Here is a 19324-nt window from a genome sequence, read left to right as displayed (position 1 = left end):
CCTTTAGTCCAGCTGTATCGTACTGTGCCTCCCATTTCCAAACCGATGTAATTGACGAGGTCGCAGGTTTGCTGTCCCAAGGGGGACGAACAGGTGCAGGAAGACCTCCGTCACAGTGGTGCCGTGACCGGGATGTCACACATAGCAAAACAAAATAAATCTTTTAATAAATGAAATAACTAATGTACACCAAAATAAACAAAAATAAGCAGAACAATATTCTTATTTGTTATGTTATATTGGCACTGACTAAAAGACCTAGACTATGGTTGTGAAAGGGCATGCACATACAAATAGTGTGGCATGACCCATGTAAGGGGGGCCTTGGCTGGAATCTATCGGTATATGGCTGGCCTTGCCATGGTAAAGTTTGGGAACCCCTTCTTATTTCTAGCTTACTGAATTGCTTGGAGTTGGAGTAGGCCTACAAGGACATAAAATATTGCAGCATGTTCTGTGCGCCTCCTCTGGCGCGCGCATACGGCCCGACTGGCACTTGAGCCTCACGGCTCTGCGTCCCTGTTTTTAGCCTACTCTATTAAATAAATAATAAACAGCACTGGATAAGGGATAGGCCTACGTATACTGTATATCCTAATAATGGAGTAGAAAGGCTGATAGGGGACAGCTTTCCTATAGACCTACACATTTCCACTCAGCTGTGGTTAATGACAGGCCACCAAGGCCTAGGCCTAGCCTATTGAATATTGCATTGGGCGACTTGTGTCGGAAATGTGCTGTACCTTTAAAACTCCTCCCTTTTTATTATTTCCTCGCTCAATGAGGAACGCCTGCAGCTAACAGTAGCTTGTGTTGAAGAAGAGGAGCCAACGCGCCTGATCACCGCTGCGCCAAGAGGAAAGTTCAGAAGCAGTAGCCTAATATTGCGCCATATTTCCCAAACTATGGCAGAACGAAGTCGGTTGTCGGTGGACAAAGACGAACGACGCGGTAAGGTTTAATTGGAGCCACACAGGGTAACTTTTTCTTCAACAAGGAAATCCCTCTCTTGTCTTATCTGGCGTTCGATTGAGTCTCCGTGCGGTGGTGTGTTTACGTATAGGCTACTCAACTCTATTTACGCTTTCGCTTCCCTGTCAGTGGGACCGAACGATTCATGTGCTGTGTTGCAAAGCATACTACGGCGATGTCGGTACTTCTGGAATGAAGAAATTGTTAAGTCGACTGCCGTAGCAGCAGCTATTCTCATGGACATGGGCGTGTTGTCGGACATGTAGGCTATTCTATAGGGACGGGACGGGGCAGCATCGGCAAACAAACATGCCCTCTGCGTTATAAGTGAATGAAGAATAAATAAAGTGCTATCATGAACTCTTCCGGGTGGTAGGCTACTGCAGCTGGATGGTGTTCGCAAGCCAGTGCAGAATGAATTAAGCAATGGACTTGCATCCCCTAAATAGCCTATTAGGCCTATTTTCTGCTTGACGAATGTTTTTGTTTTTTGCGAAATTGATGTCTGCAGACTGATTATTGAAGGTGTTTGAAAGGGAGTGCCAAACAGGTATCCCCGCTTTCATACTGCTGTGGGTTTTTAAAAGCTAAAAAATATTAAAAAATAATAGGCCTATTTACTGGTAGTTATGACTGACTGACCCAAAGTAGACATACAGTAAATTTTGTTCAATAATTGCATATTTTTTAACTTCTGATACAAAATCCACGTTTACAGAAATAAGAGAAATTGCATATAGCTTTGGAATGGTGTGACTGTGCAAATCACTTTGAGTCAGCTTTGTAGTTGTAGCCTGTTGTGCTATGAATGCATTTTTATTGGTAAAATGAATGCCAGAACAATGTCAAGACATTTGCTAGGGTTACTGACTACTGACTGAGCTTGAAACGTCAACAGGTTTTAGCTCACTTGTTGGGTAGGGTCCAGACTAGTGTTTCTCAACGGGGGCGGTACAGAACCAAACAAAGAACCAAACACCCCATTTTCAGGTGTTGTTTATGACCTTACAGGCTATGTTTAGACAAGAAACCGGCCATTTTGAAATAGGCCTATAATTTTTTTGATATTCAATTTTTAATCTTTCAATGTAAGGCCTATCATAATAGTCCCGCAGATTAGACACACAAAAGGGCCTTATCGTGCACTTTTGAGTGCATGAAAATTGGTACACATGTCCTTCTCGATATGCTGATTAATATTAGACTTGGAGGCGCCGCGAAAAATTATGAATTTTCAAGATGGCCGCCAAATCCAATATGGCCAACCCATATTAATGAAACTACCTGACACTTTGTAGTAAAGGCCTGAAAATTGGTACACATGTCCTTCTTAATATGCTGATCAATGCTATTGCCTCCAACGCTTATATTAATAAGCATAGGAAGAAGAATATGTGCACCAATTTTCATGCTTTTACTCAAAAGTGCATGATCAATTCACCAATCCGCTGTACTATAATTCATATTCTGAAGGTTGTTGTATTCCATGTGTAACGGAGGCTAACTAGCGCAGAGTTGGCGTGGAACGTTGGTAAACCTCCCTCCGATAGCCTCATACAGTCTCGTGCCGTTGGGCCGAGAGACTAGTCTCTTGGCCCAGCGGTATCGTACTGTGTCTCCCATTGCCGAACCGTTGTAGTTGACGAGGTCGCACGTTCGATCCCCGAGGGGGGTGAACAGGTGCAAGATGACCTCCGTCACAGTGGTGCCGTGACCCGGATGGGAGTGAGGTTTAAGGGGGAGAGTGTAACGGAGGCTAACTAGCGCAGAGTTGGCGTGGAACGTTGGTAAACCTCCCTCCGATAGCCTCATACAGTCTCGTGCCGTTGGGCCGAGAGACTAGTCTCTCGGCCCAGCGGTATCGTACTGTGTCTCCCATTGCCGAACCGTTGTAGTTGACGAGGTCGCACGTTCGATCCCCGAGGGGGGTGAACAGGTGCAAGATGACCTCCGTCACACATGCTGTGTGTGTAATTTGTAGAACCAGAGAAGACTTTTCAAACAACACCTCAGACATCTTTTTGTTTACACTGACTGATATAATCAAGGCTGAATGTATAGTGTCCTACCTTCATACTGTATGTAAACCTTTCCTAGTCTATATCTTGGTGTCAGATTCACACAAATACAGTTCCGGGGTGCTACCTTGCTAGTAAACAGGCACAGCAAGTATGATTGAAATCTGTGTCGGTCGGGTCCCGAAGTGTCTGATTTCACGTGAAATGACCCTATCATTATTATGTTATGTTATGTTATCTTATTCTCTCTCTCTCTCTCTCTCTCTCTCTCTCTCTCTCTCTCTCTCTCTCTCTCTCTCTCTCTCTCTCTCTCTCTCTTTTTCTGTGAGTGAATCCCCCCCCTCTCTCTTCTTTTATCTCTTTTCTCAGCCCTAGAGGAAGCAGACGCAAGCCTTGGTTTTTGTGGATGGTTCATTGTTATATGCTCTATTTTGCTGACTTTGGCCACCTTGCCTATCTCAATATGGATGTGTGTCAAGGTAAGCATGTGTGAACATTGTTTTTTCTACTTTATTTTATACGTCCAGTGTACTAAGAAGTTTTTGGACTCTGTCTTGTCTCGTTCTTGACTAGGCCTGGTCTCGGACTCTAGAAAGGTGGACTTGAATCCTGCCGTTGTTTTGGCTGTCACTGACTTACAGAGTATTAATTACAAGCACTTAGCAGGGATTAAAGTTTTCCGTCACTACGACGGAATTCCGTCAACTGGATTTTCGTTTTGACGGATTTCCGTCCGTATAATTTATGTCAATTAATTTACAATTTTTACTTTCCAACTGAACTCAAATCGAGAGCACTCCTGGTCATGAGAAGGGGACGAGAGGTATGTTTGGTGTAGGCCTACGGATGTAGTTAGGCTATACACTCCACCATTGGCGGTGTGATACAACATTCACTCATCAGTAGCCTAGTTTTGGGTCATGCCCTGTTCTTCCGTGTTTCAAAAAAAAGTACACGAGCGGTCAACAATTCTGTGGCAGCGCAACGCGAGAGATTAAAAAAATAAATAGCCAAAATTGTTGCTGATGGCAGAAAAGAAAATAATTATGTAATACTAGAAATGCATTCTCACAGAAAATGCTGGAAGCGGGCTTGCCTTTTGGGGCAGAGATGAAACAAAGTACTATTGAGAAAACAAAGCTAAAAGAAATCTTGGAAAAACTCCATCCACCCAGTCAGAAGTTATGGGCCAAACAATTCAGCCATCTTGGATTCAGCCATCTTGAAAGTGTTGTAGCTCTGCGTTTTGGGGATATACTAAATGACATAGATGGTATTTTAAGTTGGCTAAGGAACACTGCATATGATATAATTTTGTAAATCAACATGGCTTCGAGCGGGATTAGAACTCACAACCTCCATATCTGTAATCCAACCCCTTTGCCATTGATATTAAATGACATACAATACATGATATTTGAAGTTGGCTAAGGAACACTGCTTATGATATCATTTTGAAAATCAACATGGCTTCGACTGGGGTTCGAACCTCCAACCCCCATATCCCTAATTCAGCACATTTGCCATTCATACTAAATGACATACATGGCATTTTAAGTTGGCCAAGGAACACTGCATATGATATACTTTTGAAAATCAACATGGCTTTGACTGGGATTCGAACCCCCAACCTCCATATCTGTAATCCAGCACATTTGCCATGCATACTAAATGACATACATGGCATTTAAGTTGGCCAAGGAACACTGCATATGATGTAATTTTGAAAATCAACATGGCTTTGACTGGGTTTCGAACCCCCAACCTCAATATCTGTAATTCAGCACATTTGCCATTCATACTAAATGATATACATGTATGGCATTTTAAGTCGGCCAAGGAACGCTGCATATGATATAATTTAGAAAATCAACATTGCTTCGTGTGGGTTTCGAACTCTCAACCTCCATATCTCTAATGCAGCAGCATGCATTACCACTAAGCCAAGCAGCTAATTGTCATGCATAGTCCAGCAAGACTATATTACATTGCATTGCAGAGCTGAACAATGGACTTCTAGAATGCTTGCTCGCACCTGCTCGTTAAGAATGGAATCTTGAGACAGTGACAGTTGAAATGGAATCCTTCACTGGCTGCAACCTGTTGTGATTGACTGAAAGACAGTTAGTATTGAGCCTTTAACAGGGGAGAAAATGAGAATGAGTTTTTTGTCTTTACAACATCGTTGTAAAAAAACTAAAAGGAGTTGGCACGTGTCCTTTTCACAGATCGGAGTCATGCTTGTGATGTCTCTAACAGTCTTTGAATGAAGTTTATAGGTTACATTTTTCAGGCACAAATGGACCTCCGTGTGGGACATGCGCTGATCTCTTGAAAAATGCACTTTTCCAAAGACTGGGATTCTCCATAGAGCCAGGTCTGTTTTTTTTTACAAACCTGCCATTTAAAAAGTATTGGGAGTTGGGAGATGAAACTTTGACAATTTGGAGACATCCCATAGAGCTCGCTAACAACGCGTCAACTAAACTTCTAGGTGAAAGTGTTGATGTTTTATGACCGAAAAAAGCCTCCTACACTCTAATCTCTAGAGTGGCGGAACTTTGGTTCATGAAGGTTCCACCACAGTTTTCAATGGAGACCCAGGCTTTCACAAAATCGCCAAAAACGGGAAAACGACAAGAGACACGAAAAAGCCTATTAATATACGCGATCTCCAAGCCGAGCCGGTCGTTTTAGTGTTTGAACGGTGTCTCTATCTCGAAAGGCCTAGGAGGACATCCATTTTCTATTTTTGCTGCCCCTGCACAAGACCAAGCAATAAATAAATAATAATAAGAAACAGGACTTAGAGATTACTATAAACGGGCCTTGCTCTGCAAGGGCCATGCTCTGCATGGTCCTTGCTCCGCAAGCCCGCTTAATAATGTATAAAGTGCAGTGACGTTTCCATATCATTGCACCTGCCGTGGCAGATATTTAGAAAAAAAAATGAATAGTTTACTTCGACTGCGTATGATGTCCTTCTCATGAAGGGTTTGCCTTGTGACTCTTACTAGCATTATTCATAGCCCCAATGGGACGACTATGGCAGCTAACTAGGATAGCCTACCATGCGTTTCATCCTCAAAGTTTAGCGCGTTTGACTGGCTGCGTGTAGAGCTAGTTGTCTTTTGACAACGGATAATTCACAGTCTCATCTGTACTCATAGCAGATTAACTTTGTTGTTGCCGATATATATATTCAAGAAATAAGTTAAAATGGGTTGCATTTGGGTCACGGATAGGCTATCCCTGGCAGAGCCAATTTATGCGTCTTGTTCTGGGAAGCAGTGTTCTGATGGGTGGACTCATGGTCGATAAATGCCGTTTCGACGTTTGTTTCACTTTCAAGGCTGGTTACTGTGTGACGCTATTTCTGCTAACTGGAATAGTGTGCAGCAGCAACAGTTGTGTGTGCGCTTGTTTTTGAGTGGCTCAACGTCTGTGCCCATCTGCGTTTCGTTTGAGTTCAGTTAGCCTATTTGCGCACTGCGCACTCAGGACTGATGGGTGGGTGATTTCCCTTGATTCGAGTGGAAAGCTGCGCGACAAGCTTGGGAAAGTGTGTTACTTTTGTAAACGATAGACGTATGTCTGTGACTGTCGTGTCTGCTGCGTCCTGTCAGCTTGTAGAACACGTGCGCATAGGAAGAATCGGGGACGTTTTTTAAATCAATGGTAAGCGTGTGCTTGGCACCGCACATCGAGAAGCAAAAAAGTAGCCAGTAGTTTTCAAAACGGTAGAACACAGAGGTAGACATACCGCACCCTGTTTGTAAACGTCAACAAGTTATTTGTAACAGGATGAATACTGAAAAAGGCCGAAGAGTGAAAAACATACAAATAATTAAAGCTAGTTTTCTCCCTCTGATTGCTATGATCAGGGCTTTTTAAATGTCAGAAATACAACTGCAAGCAATGCGCACCAGTGCTTTCACCAGAACAGTGTTTGCCCATTCTAATGTGAAAGACAAAATATAGCCTACTACTACAAAAAAAAAAACCCATAATGGGATCACTCACTGTATCAACACATTGCAATTCCAAGTCAATAATTCTGTGAGATCAGCTACCATTTTGAAGCAGCATTCATTGTGAATCCATTCTGCATGATGTTGGGAACAATTCATAAACAATGGGTAGAAATAAGAGGAAATAACCAAAACATGCCCCAAATTTCAGTTCAATCTTTGCAGTCTGATATAGTATCCATTATCCCTCCATTCTCGGCCAGTTCTAGTCAATCTGGTGAGCGGCCTAGGCCTGCCCCCCCTTTTTCCTTTTTTTGTATTTAGAAATTGGCATCTGTAAACATAGCATTGTAGGCCTACATCTGATTGAGCACATCTGATCTAGTACCTAGAGGTACACTCATACTGAGTGTATAATGAATATTCATTGTTCATGTGAAGTGTAAAGATTTATGTTGGTTGAAGTTCTGATTTTGTGGCACTTTTTGGTATTACTGGCGCCCTCAAGACATAGGCCTATTCTGCTCTAGGCGACTGCCCCGTCTGCCTATGCCGCTGGCTCTGGCACCATTCCTTGCATGTATGTTTCGTCATGAGGGCAGAGCCTGGCTACATTGGTTTTCGTAGGGTTACGGAGTGATACTCGATCGGGTGCCTAACCGGTAAAAAAGTTCAGTCAGATTACTTTTTTTTGCTTTAATCCCTGACTTAGAAATTAAATGTACTATATCATCATAGACTATTCAGACATTTTCAACTGATTGAGGCAGGTTTGCTGCAACTTGCTGATCTATACAGCGAGAGAGAGAGAGAGAGAGAGAGAGAGAGAGAGAGAGAGAGAGAGAGAGAGAGAGAGAGAGAGAGAGAGAGAGAGAGAGAGAGAGAGAGATATTTAAAAATGCCTTTATTTTAACACCGCTTACTCATAGTACATTCTCACAATACATCCATTACACCCCCCCCCCACACACCAAATGCTTGAAAAAGTCCCTACATCATTGACCAAATGGTAGTACATGAACTCAACCTTGATACGATTTTTGACCAGTCCCAGAAAACTCTCCAAGGGGTCTACAGAGTCAAGATTAAGCATTTTCTTTTTGCGGGTCAGCCAAATAGCCAACTTTGCCACCCCTAGTAGGAAATTAACCAGACAAACCTCCCTCTTGAGTTTGACACTGGGCCACTAATAAAAAGGGATTCTGAGAAACCCTCCCCAAACCCTCCCAAAGCCTCCCTGAACCAGTGAAAAAGACCCTCCAACCTTTTACAATGCAAAAACAAATGAGTTAAAGACTCTTCCTCCCCACAGAATGGACAACCCCTCCCCACTGCTGGGTCCAGGTATGCCACGTGTCTGTTTTTAGCGATCGCCCCATGAACAAGTCTCCACTGCAGATCAGCAGTACGCTTCTCAATGGGAGGCTTGTACAGGGACCTCCAGCAACCCCAGGGGAACCCCAGCCCAAACACTTCTGACCACCTCCATGCCCCAACATGCTCCAGCACCCTCTGATGGTGTGTGTGTGTGTGTGTGTGTGTGTGTGTGTGTGTGTGTGTGTGTGTGTGTGTGTGTGTGTGTGTGTGTGTGTGTGTGTGTGTGTGTGAGAGAGAGAGAGAGAGAGAGAGAGAGAGAGAGAGAGAGAGAGAGAGAGAGAGAGAGAGAGAGAGAGAGAGAGAGAGAGAGAGAGAGAGAGAGAGAGAGAGAGAGAGAGAGAGAGAGAGAGAGAGAGAGAACCTCCCAGTTGTTTTGGGTTGGCGTTTTGGATATCTAACGAAATTCGAGATTCCCCTCGCTATGGTTTAGCAAAAAAAGTCTTTATTCAGTATCTCTAGTATGAAAACCACATGTCCTGGCAAATTGGCAATGATGAAATGCATAGTTAAAGTGGACTAAAAAAATAGTGTAAACAAAACTACTGTAAATGTCATTAATTGTAGAGCTGAGCATGCAATTACCTATCATTGCTTCTTGTGGCTTTCAATTGAAGTGTTCTTTGTAGAAGACTTGAGTTCCTTTAATGTTTTTAAACATGCTGCTACAAATAACAGTCTTATGTTTTATTGTCCTGCAGATTGTGAAGGAGTATGAGCGAGCCATCATCTTTCGTTTAGGACGAATTCTCAGAGGAGGTGCCAAAGGGCCAGGTGAGTATCATGTCAAGTGGACTTTCGTTTGCCCTATTATCATTGACTTTCAAATCTCTTTTCGAGACCTGTCTGACCTGTCTGACCAAGATCATAGCGATTAACGTTTCCCAAACGGCATGGTTGACAAGCCTCCTTCGGTTTACTGCTGGTCGAGGCTAGAAAAGGCTAAGGCAGAGTTGATTGCTTCGCGACAAAGTGGGTGGAGTTCCCGATTTCTCCAGAGCTAAGAAACAATATTTTATTGCTCCTGACTAGTAGCAACGCTGAAGGTGTTGCGTCACTAGGAGGGTGTGGACTGGCTAGACTTGCTTAACTCTCATCAATCCTATTTGCTGAACCAACATAAAAGTTAAATCTAAATCCAAAATAATAAGAATCACTGCAATATCTAGGATAAATAGCAATATCTTAAATGCTTAATTATGTGAAAATGGTGACTGTAAAATAAGTATACAACATTAACAGAACACATCACATTTAGACTTGTGCAGCCTTCCAACGTAGGATATTTGGCACTGGGGTCTTGCCACACAGTTCAAATCGAATATAAACAACTGGCATGCAGGACCAAACATGGATGCCCATATACGATATATAGATGCCCATATACATCCCATATGTCCATGGGACCAAATATGTAATCTAAGATTCAAGCTGATGTAAACAAAGTGCTGTACACTTCATCTGGCTGTGTTATTATTGACTTTGTTGTAATCAGCATGGGAAGGAACAAGAGCACATGTTCACATCGTCCGTGTACATGAATAGTTTTGCAAATATTATCCACTCACAGAAAAATAGTTTCTTGCATCACTGTGCATCACCATTTTTTGTGCTGACAACATAATATTGAAGTGTTTCAAAGTTGGAGCAGTTAGAATTTAGAATCCCACTTTGACAGTCAGTAATGTATTTCCCCATAGAACTAATACAAGTATTACTTCTATGGTATTTCCCAAGCGCCCTGGCGGGGTGGGAGTCAAACCGGCAAATCTTTGGGCCACAAAGGCCCACAAGCCCAAAGCCTGACACCCTAACCACTTACCCATGACTGCCTTAAGATAACTGAAGGAGATGGACGTGGCTCTCCCAACCGCTCTATCTTTAGAAAGCTATTTGACCACTGCGGAGCAGGGGATAGCCTGGACAATGGACAACGTCCACTGGTAACATGAGCTGTTGGCCAGCTGTCGGAGGGCTCCCTTCAGTCGTAGGGAAGCCTGCAGCTGTAGACCAAAATTAGGGGTGGTATTGGAAAAGGGTTCACGATTCAATGCCCATCACGATACACATACCACAATGCGATTCTATCACAATGCATTGTGATTCATGGACAGTACTATCGTGATGCATTGCGATATTTATTTCAGTAAATGTGTCAAAATACAGCTTATTTGTCAGTTGCTGTGTAGCATTCAGTGAAAGCCCAACAGTAAAACTCCAACTCCCATTGTCATTGTGACACAGCACTCCACAGCACACAAGTGAACACTGCACACTGGGAGTCGGGAGTCGAACCGGCAACCTTTGGGATACAAGTTTGATGCCCTAACCGCTTACCCATGACTGCCCTGACATATTCATAAGTCAATTTATTTTATTTAAGCATTTTAGCATCTGGGAGAGAGCGTCCTTTACAACAGAAATATTACCTACTCTCTAGCGAACAAAATGAACCAGTGGCAAATAACATTTTTTTATTATTAAATAATTGATTGTCATAAATTGATGCAGTTTATCATGACAATAACTAAGGCGATACATTGTCATAAATCAATTCAGTATATCGTGAAATTAAATATCGCGATGCATTGTCATGACAATTTTTTGCACACCCCTAACCAAAATATGAGAAACCTGGAGGTCTAAAATTTTTGGCTTCTAATTGCACATTTATCAGACTCTGCACTCTTCAAACGTGCACCTAATTTTGTGACATTTCCGTTGAAGCTAGTTTCCGAATTACATTTTCCGACAGCTATCTCACCTTTTTCCTCACCTTTATTTCACACCTTCTTAACTGTGAATGGTAAAGGTCATCTCTAGGCTATGGTGAAAAAAATCTTCATAGGATTTATCTTGAGATTAATAGTTTAAAAATTATATTGTCAATCACAATTAGTCATACTGCACTGTAATCATCCATACCTAGCCCATATTTGATCATACTTGCAAACTCCATAGATTCTATTCAATTCAGTTTTATTATAGGGACCATGTACAATTACAGTAAAACATAAATGTTGCCATTTCATGCATTGTACCAGTGTTAGCCTTAGGCTAATTTACATATGTAGTCCCTGACAGGACATAGACCATGAAAATAAAAAGTAAAATTAAAGTAAAACCATCAGCAACATATGAACATACATATAAAATAAAAACATTGAGCATAAAACACTGTCATCATCACCATATATCAGTGCTTACAGTTTTGACTGTTTTTCAGTAAATATTTTAGCTGGATCTTAAAGCTCCTGATGGAGAGACTGCTCCATGTGAACCAAAATGTTGAGTGTTGGTGTGTGTGCATGCTTGTGTTTCCGCTGAAGTTAATTTTTCCGCATGCATTTTCCGACAGCTATCTCACCTTTTTTCTCTGCTTCTTAACTGTGAATTCTATTAAAAAAATGTGTGTGTGTGTGTGTGTGTGTGTGTGTGTGTGTGTGTGTGTGTGTGTGTGTGTGTGTGTGTGTGTGTGTGTGTGTGTGTGTGTCTGTGTCTGTGTCTGTATCTGTGTCTGTGTGTGTGTGTGTGTGTGTGAGACAAGATATAACTTGGCCACCTGGTACCCCTTAAACCATGACCCACACTGCATTCTCCACTCTTCCACAAATGAAAATGAAACAATAGCCCATATACTGAACGGCTGCAGCGTTTACAAATTAAAGTATTAAAGAAACGTTAGTGGAGTCAATAGACATGTATACACACAGTGCAGTGCAAATCCACTGGTTTAATACTGAAAACATCAATGTGGACATGCATAACTTTCCAAATAGCCCTGACATAGCCATCATTAATGAAGACAATAGAACTGTAACACTTATAGAAATAGAATGCTCTTTTGACCTGTATATGGACATATGTTTTAACTCTAAAATGTTGAAATATCAGCCATTACTCAATACCATTGTGGGCCTTGGGTACCAATGCAGATTAGTTGTTTTAGTATTTGGGAGCCTTGGGCATGTACACAAACTTGTCCTTACAGGACTGCAACTATCTGGACTGCGCAAAACAACAGCAAAGAGACTGGCAAAATACTGTCCCATCTCTGCCATCATAGGCCATTGTCCATTTGGAGACGGAGATGCATATTTATCCATAAATATTGGACTGAATAACAACATTATCATCCCCATTCAACTCTGTGATTTCCATCAGTATTTGGGTCTGTATAACTATTAATGTGCTGCGATCCAAATAAAAGTACTAAAGTGTGTGTGTGTGTGTGTGTGTGTGTGTGTGTGTGTGTGTGTGTGTGTGTGTGTGTGTGTGTGTGTGTGTGTGTGTGTGTGTGTGTGTGTGTGTGTGTGTGTGTGTGTGTGTGTGTGTGTGTACTCAACCCTGTGTTAATGTACCTAAAAAAATATATTTATAAAAACCTAACCCTACTTAGCATCTGCACTTGTTCTGTATATTTCCTGTGCACTTTGTTTCTAATAGTGATGTCAGCTATGATTATAATAATAATAATTATAAGACATTTTATTTCAAGCGCCTTTCAAGATATCCAAGGTCACCTTACATTAAAACAGAGAAATAACAGTAGAAAAAGTAATAACAAAGCATCCATGAATTTATACATAAAAATAGGAGAATGACTAAAATATAAAAATAAAAACACTTATACGAGAATAAAGTAGAATACATATGTATGTAAAATAAAATGATAAAGTGATAATTAAAGGAAGTGGAAGTGCATGTCAGTGGTGTGATGAATATGCCACAGTGAAGAGGTGCGTCTTGAGCTTGGATTTAAAAGCAGAAAGTGCAGAACGTTGACGAATTGACAGCGGCAGTGCGTTCCATAGCTTGGGGCCAACAACACTGAATGCCCTGTTGCCCATTATGTCCTCGATTGTAGGTTGCTTTGGTGAAAAAAGTGACTGTGAAATGCTATATAATGTAATGTAATAATGTGTTTGTGTTTGCGTTTCCCCCGTTCTTTCCTCTGTATGTCACAGGTTTGTTCTTCATCCTGCCCTGCACAGACAACTTCATCAAAGTGGATATGCGGACCATTTCATTTGATATTCCCCCACAAGAGGTGAAGTATTCTGTGGATACACATGCACAGTTTGAAGAGCTCCTGGGGCCTATACTAAGAAGCTGGGTCAGGAGTTAGCCAGGTTAAATTAAGAGGTAAATCATCCAATAGAAGAGCCTGGAGTCCTCATTTTCTTAAGAATATGAGGACTCCAAGCTCTTCTATGAGATGATTTACCTCTTAACTTATCCTGGATTACTCCCAAACCAGCTTCTTAGTTTAGGCCCTTGATGTCTCGTTGTTTTTAAGCAAAGTTAGACAATTACCAAAAACAAAGGTCAGGCCCCTGCCGGAGTCGGAGGCAATTTGAAGAAGTGAACGGCAAAACTTCTGATTAACTGCAGTTTTTGTTTGTGTTTGTGTTTGTGTTTGTGTGTGTGTGTGTGTGTGTGTGTGTGTGTGTGTGTGTGTGTGTGTGTGTGTGTGTGTGTGTGTGTGTGTGTGTGTGTGTGTGTGTGTGTGTGTGTGTGTGTGTGTGTGTGTAAAACTTGTGTATCCCCAGGTCCTTACCAAGGACTCGGTCACGGTGAGCGTTGACGGAGTGGTGTATTACCGTGTTCAGAATGCCACTCTGGCTGTAGCCAACATCACCAATGCGGACGCCGCCACCCGCTTGCTGGCCCAGACCACCCTGAGGAACGTCCTGGGCACCAAGAATCTGGCCGAGATCCTGTCCGACCGCGAGGAAATCGCACACAGCATGATGGTAGAACCACAGATTGTATAAGTCCAGATACGGCACTTGTTGGTTTCACGGTGTATTTCCGGTTTGCGTAACGAGGCAGGTTTGTATTAGTTCTATGGCAGGTTTAGAGCTCTAGTTGCCTTCCCACCCTTATCCACGTGGCGGCCCGGAGACCAGAATGAATGGAGTCCTATGGAGCAAAACCCCTCATGGTGCCTTTATCTCAATATATGGTGTTTTCTCTTGTAATTCGAATGTTGCTTTCGAAAGAGTATATATAGAAAATACCCACGGCTGAGTTTTAGATTTTTTGAGCCACGCATATGCTTAAGAAGTGATTTTAAGTGTCTATGACGTCACATTTTTAGCAAAATGTTAGCAAGTAGTGAGCAACAAAAACTCCTCCTGTAAAAATCAAACGGACATACTGTATGTGCTTTTTTATTAAACTTTTGAGTAAAACCCTTATTGAAGTCTCCAGAACGACATTCAAATCTGAGATCTTTGAAAATCTGTGAAAAGTATGATTTTTAGCATCTAGCTCCATTGGGTCCCATTCATTCTGGTCTCCGATGCGCGACTAGTGAACTCATTGGAACTGCAGCCAAAAAACCATAGCATTTTTTTTTTAAACGGTACAATGGGGCTTAATAGGAAGTGACAAGCCTGTTCTATAAGGGCTGTGGTACAACTCGTGCACATAGCCAGAAGGAGTTTGTTGCCATCGTCAAGGAGGTTATGTTTTCGGTCGGGTTGGTCTGTTTGCTTATCTGTTAGCAGGATAACTCAAAAAGATATGAACAGATTTGGATGAAACTTTGTGGAGTAGTTGGAAATGACAAAAAGAACAAGTGATTACATTTTGGTAGTGATCCAGAACACGATCCATAGTTTTTTAATAATTTTATGTTCATAAATAAGTAGTGGGGTCTTTATTGTGTTGTTTTCTAAATATCATTCCTGATTAGTAGGTGGCATGGGAAGAACGATGTTGTTAGAATGCTGTTGTGAAAAACACTCTGGACGTCATATCAAATTGTGTGTTAAGAGCAAATATTACAGGAAATATATTATTGTGTCAGAAATGGAATGGAAATGGAAAGTCCAGTGAAATAAAAACAAGAGAGTTACATTAATACAATAATTCTCCCTGCCGGGAACAAACAACAAAACATGGTGTTTGCAGACTGATTTCTAACTAAAGATTTTGAGAGGGGTTGCCAAACAGGTGCTTCAGGGATGTGAGGTACTTTCTAAATGTCAGATATGGATGTCCTGCTTGATTTAAGTTAAACAATGAATTGTGTACTACTTTTTTGACAGGATAGTATGAGATTCTGACAGGAATTGAGTGCGAGAGAGAGATGGGGGAGGATTGGGAAATGACCCCGGGGCGGGCATGAAGGCCCAAATGTGGGGGGCTTAGCCTACTAGTGGGGGACTTGGTGTACTACTGAATTGAAACCCATGTTAATGGTTTACCAAAAACTGTGTCCAATGTATGAATGTATTCAATTCAATGTATCAATGCAAATAGAAAGCAAGATGGTGATGAAAGCCAATTTTAAATACCAGTTTAAAATTGGCTAAAGCAATCAAGATGACTAACGCATGGGTTATTCCACTTTGTGGAATGACCCATGACAAACTGACCTATGACAAACACAACCTCACAACTGCATGAATATTGATACGATATTATTGAACATAAAAAAACTATTTTAAAATGGCCATTTGTTTTCTTGCTTAAAGGTGCACTGTGTAGAATATGGCAAAATGGGTACTGCAACTATGCTGCTCATTGAAACTGGGTTGCCCATTGCCAAATATGATCTTTTCATGAATGTTTACTAAGTAATGAGCTAATATTTACTGGTATGGCCAAAGTACAGTCAATTTTGCAGCTAGAAATGTCTATTTCTGGAAATTCCAAATGGCGGACCATGGGAAGAGCCCCCTTTTCATGTATGAGAAGTGCAATTTTCCCAGTCATAATTCTGGAAATAAACAACTAAAAATCTTACACAGTGCACCTGTAAGCCTAGCCTGCAATGTCATGAACAACACCTGGAAATGTGTTGTTTGGTTCTTGAGTCTGAGATATTGTGACTGAGATGAGATGAGTTGTAGTTAAGAGTAACAGACTAGTGATAGAGGAGATTACTCCACCTGACATGAGTACTCCACCTATCACGCTGCCCAAAATAAGTACTCTTCTCTAACCCTACTCTATTACTACTTTATTACAACCTATTTCAACCTTTAAGTCACATTATCTCTGCAATGACTCAAGAACCAAAGACCACATTTTCACGTTTCTGGTATTATAGCCTAACTTAATGGGGGAATGAATAATTTTAAAATATAGCGCTTTGTATATAAAAATAATAATATTTTGATATATCATAATTCATAGTCAGATGATTATTTTATTCCATGCTGTTGTAAGATCAAGAAAAAAACTTTCAAAAAGCACCAAAAACATCCGTGTGTGACTTAATTCGACTGAAATAATCAACGATGAATGTTCCGTGTCCTGCCCTCTTAATGAAGAATTTCTTTGTCTGTTTCTCCTTTAATATTGGTGCCAGATTCATGCAAAAGCAGTTCTGGGGTTCTGTTCTGGGGCCACTAAAAAGGAACACAATGTTTGAAGCCCCCTTAAGCAAGGCACCTAATCCCACATTGCTCCAGGGCCTGTCACCAATACCTTGTACCTAAAAACTGTAACTGTTAGTTGCTTTGGATTATTAAACGTTAGCTAAGTGTAATGTAATGTAATGTAATGTGAAGGTGGAGGAGTTCATTATAGCTATTAAGTAGGTGTGTGACAGTGCTGTGGGTGCATCTGTCTGTCACCAGACTACCCTGGACGAGGCCACAGATGACTGGGGCATCAAGGTGCAGCGCGTGGAGATTAAAGACGTCAAGCTGCCCATGCAGTTGCAGAGAGCCATGGCCGCTGAGGCAGAGGCCTCAAGGGAGGCTAGAGCCAAGGTATGGGACACACACACACCTGCACACATACACAGGGTGTCTACGAGTCCTTAAAAAAAAAGAAGGGCTTGAAAGTCTTTTTTGTCTTACAGTTTCAACCCAAATGTCTTAATTTTAGTTTATGCAGTGCCCGTCTGGGCAGCCCGTTCAAACCACCATTGAAATAGTTGAAAAGGCATGATTATTCTTTGCTGACCTGAGTGGGCTGTAAAATATGACTAAAGCTAAAGCATAAACTATATTCCATGTCCTTGTTGCTCATAAAGGTTTGATGACCAGCACAGAAACATTCAGGAATGAAGCAAAACTATTTCGTAGAGACACTGCTTCTCTTCATTGCTCTCCCTCCATCTCTCACCATTTGTTTCTGTCCTCTTTCTCCTCTGCAGGTGATTGCAGCAGAGGGGGAGATGAACGCGTCCCGTGCACTAAAGGAAGCGTCTCTGATCATTGCCGAGTCTCCCTCAGCCCTGCAGCTGCGCTACCTGCAGACCCTCAACACCATCGCCGCCGAGAAGAACTCCACCATCATCTTCCCACTGCCGATTGACATGATGCAGGTGTTCCTCAAACAACAATAAGACGCCCCTCTACTGTTGTGCTTACACAAACACCAGGGGCCTATGCTAAGAAGCGGGTTTAGGAGCAAACCAACCTGAGGACTCCATGCTCTTCTATTAGATGATTTACCTCTTTTAACCTGGTTTACTCCTGAACCAGCTTCTTCGTATATCCCTCACACACACACACACACACACACACACACACACACACACACACACACACACACACACACACACACACACACACACACACACACACACACACACACACACACACACACACACAGAAATATTTTACTGTTGTATGTACTCAGATGGCCCCAGGTGTTGCAGCAAAAACAAAAGGCTTGAATCACCAATCTGGCATGAGGCAGTCATTCCCACTCTATCAGGACAAAAATTCTATGCCTGTCTTAAAATGATCAAAACATTTAACTTTAAACAACAAGTATCTCTACTGTGCCTGAAATTTCCAAAACATTTAGGATTAGGATCATCGACTTGTAAATAACGTATCTTACTGTCCCGCACCAGATTTCAGAGACCATGCAGCCCCGTTTCCGATGTGTGGTTAATGGTTGGAAAGAAATAGCTGAGTTTTCAAAGCCTTTATTTTGAAAAGATTGTGTTGAATTTGGAGACTACGTATATGCCATGATATATGTCATACTATATGATGTGAGCATACAGGCTTTCTTGATATTACTACTTGTTAAGTGTGATGTGTAGGTGTCGTGAAACCTATGTACATTTGTACTATATTTTTTACAATTGAAAATGCAGTTGTTAGGTAATTTCTTACTTGCCACACATCAGTTCTGTTGAGACAACATCTAATTATTATTGCATAATATAATACAGAACAAGTGTTTAGCGGTATATGTACATACTTCTTGCCAAGAGTGGTCAACCTACTTGAAATTGAAAACTTGTGTATTGTACTCTATCATATTTGCTATATCTCTCTCTCCCTCTTGTTCAACTTCACTTGTTCTTGCTCTAATTCTGCCTCTCACTCTCTTTCTCTCTCCCCCCTCAACACCCCCCCCCCCCTCATGTGCCCATATTTGACAACATAAAGCCTTAGAACAGGGATATTCTTACTTCTATACTACTGAATAGGGTTAGTTGATTTTACTTTTAGCTTGTTTTAAGGGAAAATGTTGGATCAAAGTAGCTAGGGCCTGCCAGTAGGTACCTCTTTCGACGCTGCAGTAGTGAAGTCAGTCTGGAAAAAATGGATTTCGAATCATGGCCGGAATTCAGGCTCCAATAAAAATCGAGCACTTTCAGGAACTTGTTTGAGACTATTTGAAGGTGAGACGCACTAGTTCTGTCATTGACTCCGCTGGTAGCTGAGTCAGAGGAAAGACGGGTCTGATTGATTTTTAGCGTTGGCCAGTGGCATACATAAGTATTTGATAGATAATAATAATAATAATAATAATTGTATTTGTATAGCACTGTGTCATACAAGGCATCTAACTCAAAGTGCTTAACAAATGGAAAAAAAAACATTTTTAGAGATAGATTTAAAAGGAGAGGTATAGAGGAGAGGCAGAAGGCAGAGGAAGAAGAGATAGACAGAGAATGTAGAGTCATAAGGTCAACGTAGGAAAGGACCTGGATTCTTAGATGTGTAAGGTCCATAGATGTAATAAGTTCCTCAGCAGCTTGGCCAGACTATAAGCTCC

At 41.5% G+C, this 19324-nt stretch overlaps 1 protein-coding gene across 2 annotated transcripts; it reads left to right on the top strand.

Moving 5' to 3' along the window:
- The first annotated feature begins 791 nt into the window (after nt 1-791).
- On the top strand, nt 792-19107 carry stom (stomatin). 2 transcript variants are annotated; one of them, XM_063211037.1, is made up of 7 exons: nt 792-951; nt 3360-3469; nt 9037-9109; nt 13303-13385; nt 13888-14091; nt 16933-17067; nt 17457-19107. In XM_063211037.1, exons 1-7 carry the CDS (start codon nt 906-908, stop codon nt 17646-17648), a joined length of 843 nt encoding a protein of 280 aa, XP_063067107.1. In that variant the 5' UTR covers nt 792-905; the 3' UTR covers nt 17649-19107. The 2 variants fall into 2 exon arrangements, with proteins under 2 accessions (XP_063067107.1, XP_063067108.1); XM_063211038.1 differs by having other exon boundaries at nt 793-977.
- Nucleotides 19108-19324: the final 217 nt, after the last annotated feature.

The sequence above is a fragment of the Engraulis encrasicolus genome, chromosome 11 (assembly GCF_034702125.1).
Source record: "Engraulis encrasicolus isolate BLACKSEA-1 chromosome 11, IST_EnEncr_1.0, whole genome shotgun sequence".
Taxonomy (NCBI): domain Eukaryota; kingdom Metazoa; phylum Chordata; class Actinopteri; order Clupeiformes; family Engraulidae; genus Engraulis; species Engraulis encrasicolus.
The sequence above is the reverse complement of the archived record's forward strand: the minus strand, read 5'-3'. Positions and strand labels throughout refer to the sequence as shown.

Bases quoted from the DNA above. Each gene is read 5' to 3' on its own strand.
- stom (XM_063211037.1), top strand. From the start codon at position 906: ATGGCAGAACGAAGTCGGTTGTCGGTGGACAAAGACGAACGACGCG. The intron at 9,110-13,302 runs GTGAGTATCATG...TGTATGTCACAG, and splicing joins AGGAGGTGCCAAAGGGCCAG to GTTTGTTCTTCATCCTGCCC. The intron at 13,386-13,887 runs GTGAAGTATTCT...GTGTATCCCCAG, and splicing joins TTGATATTCCCCCACAAGAG to GTCCTTACCAAGGACTCGGT.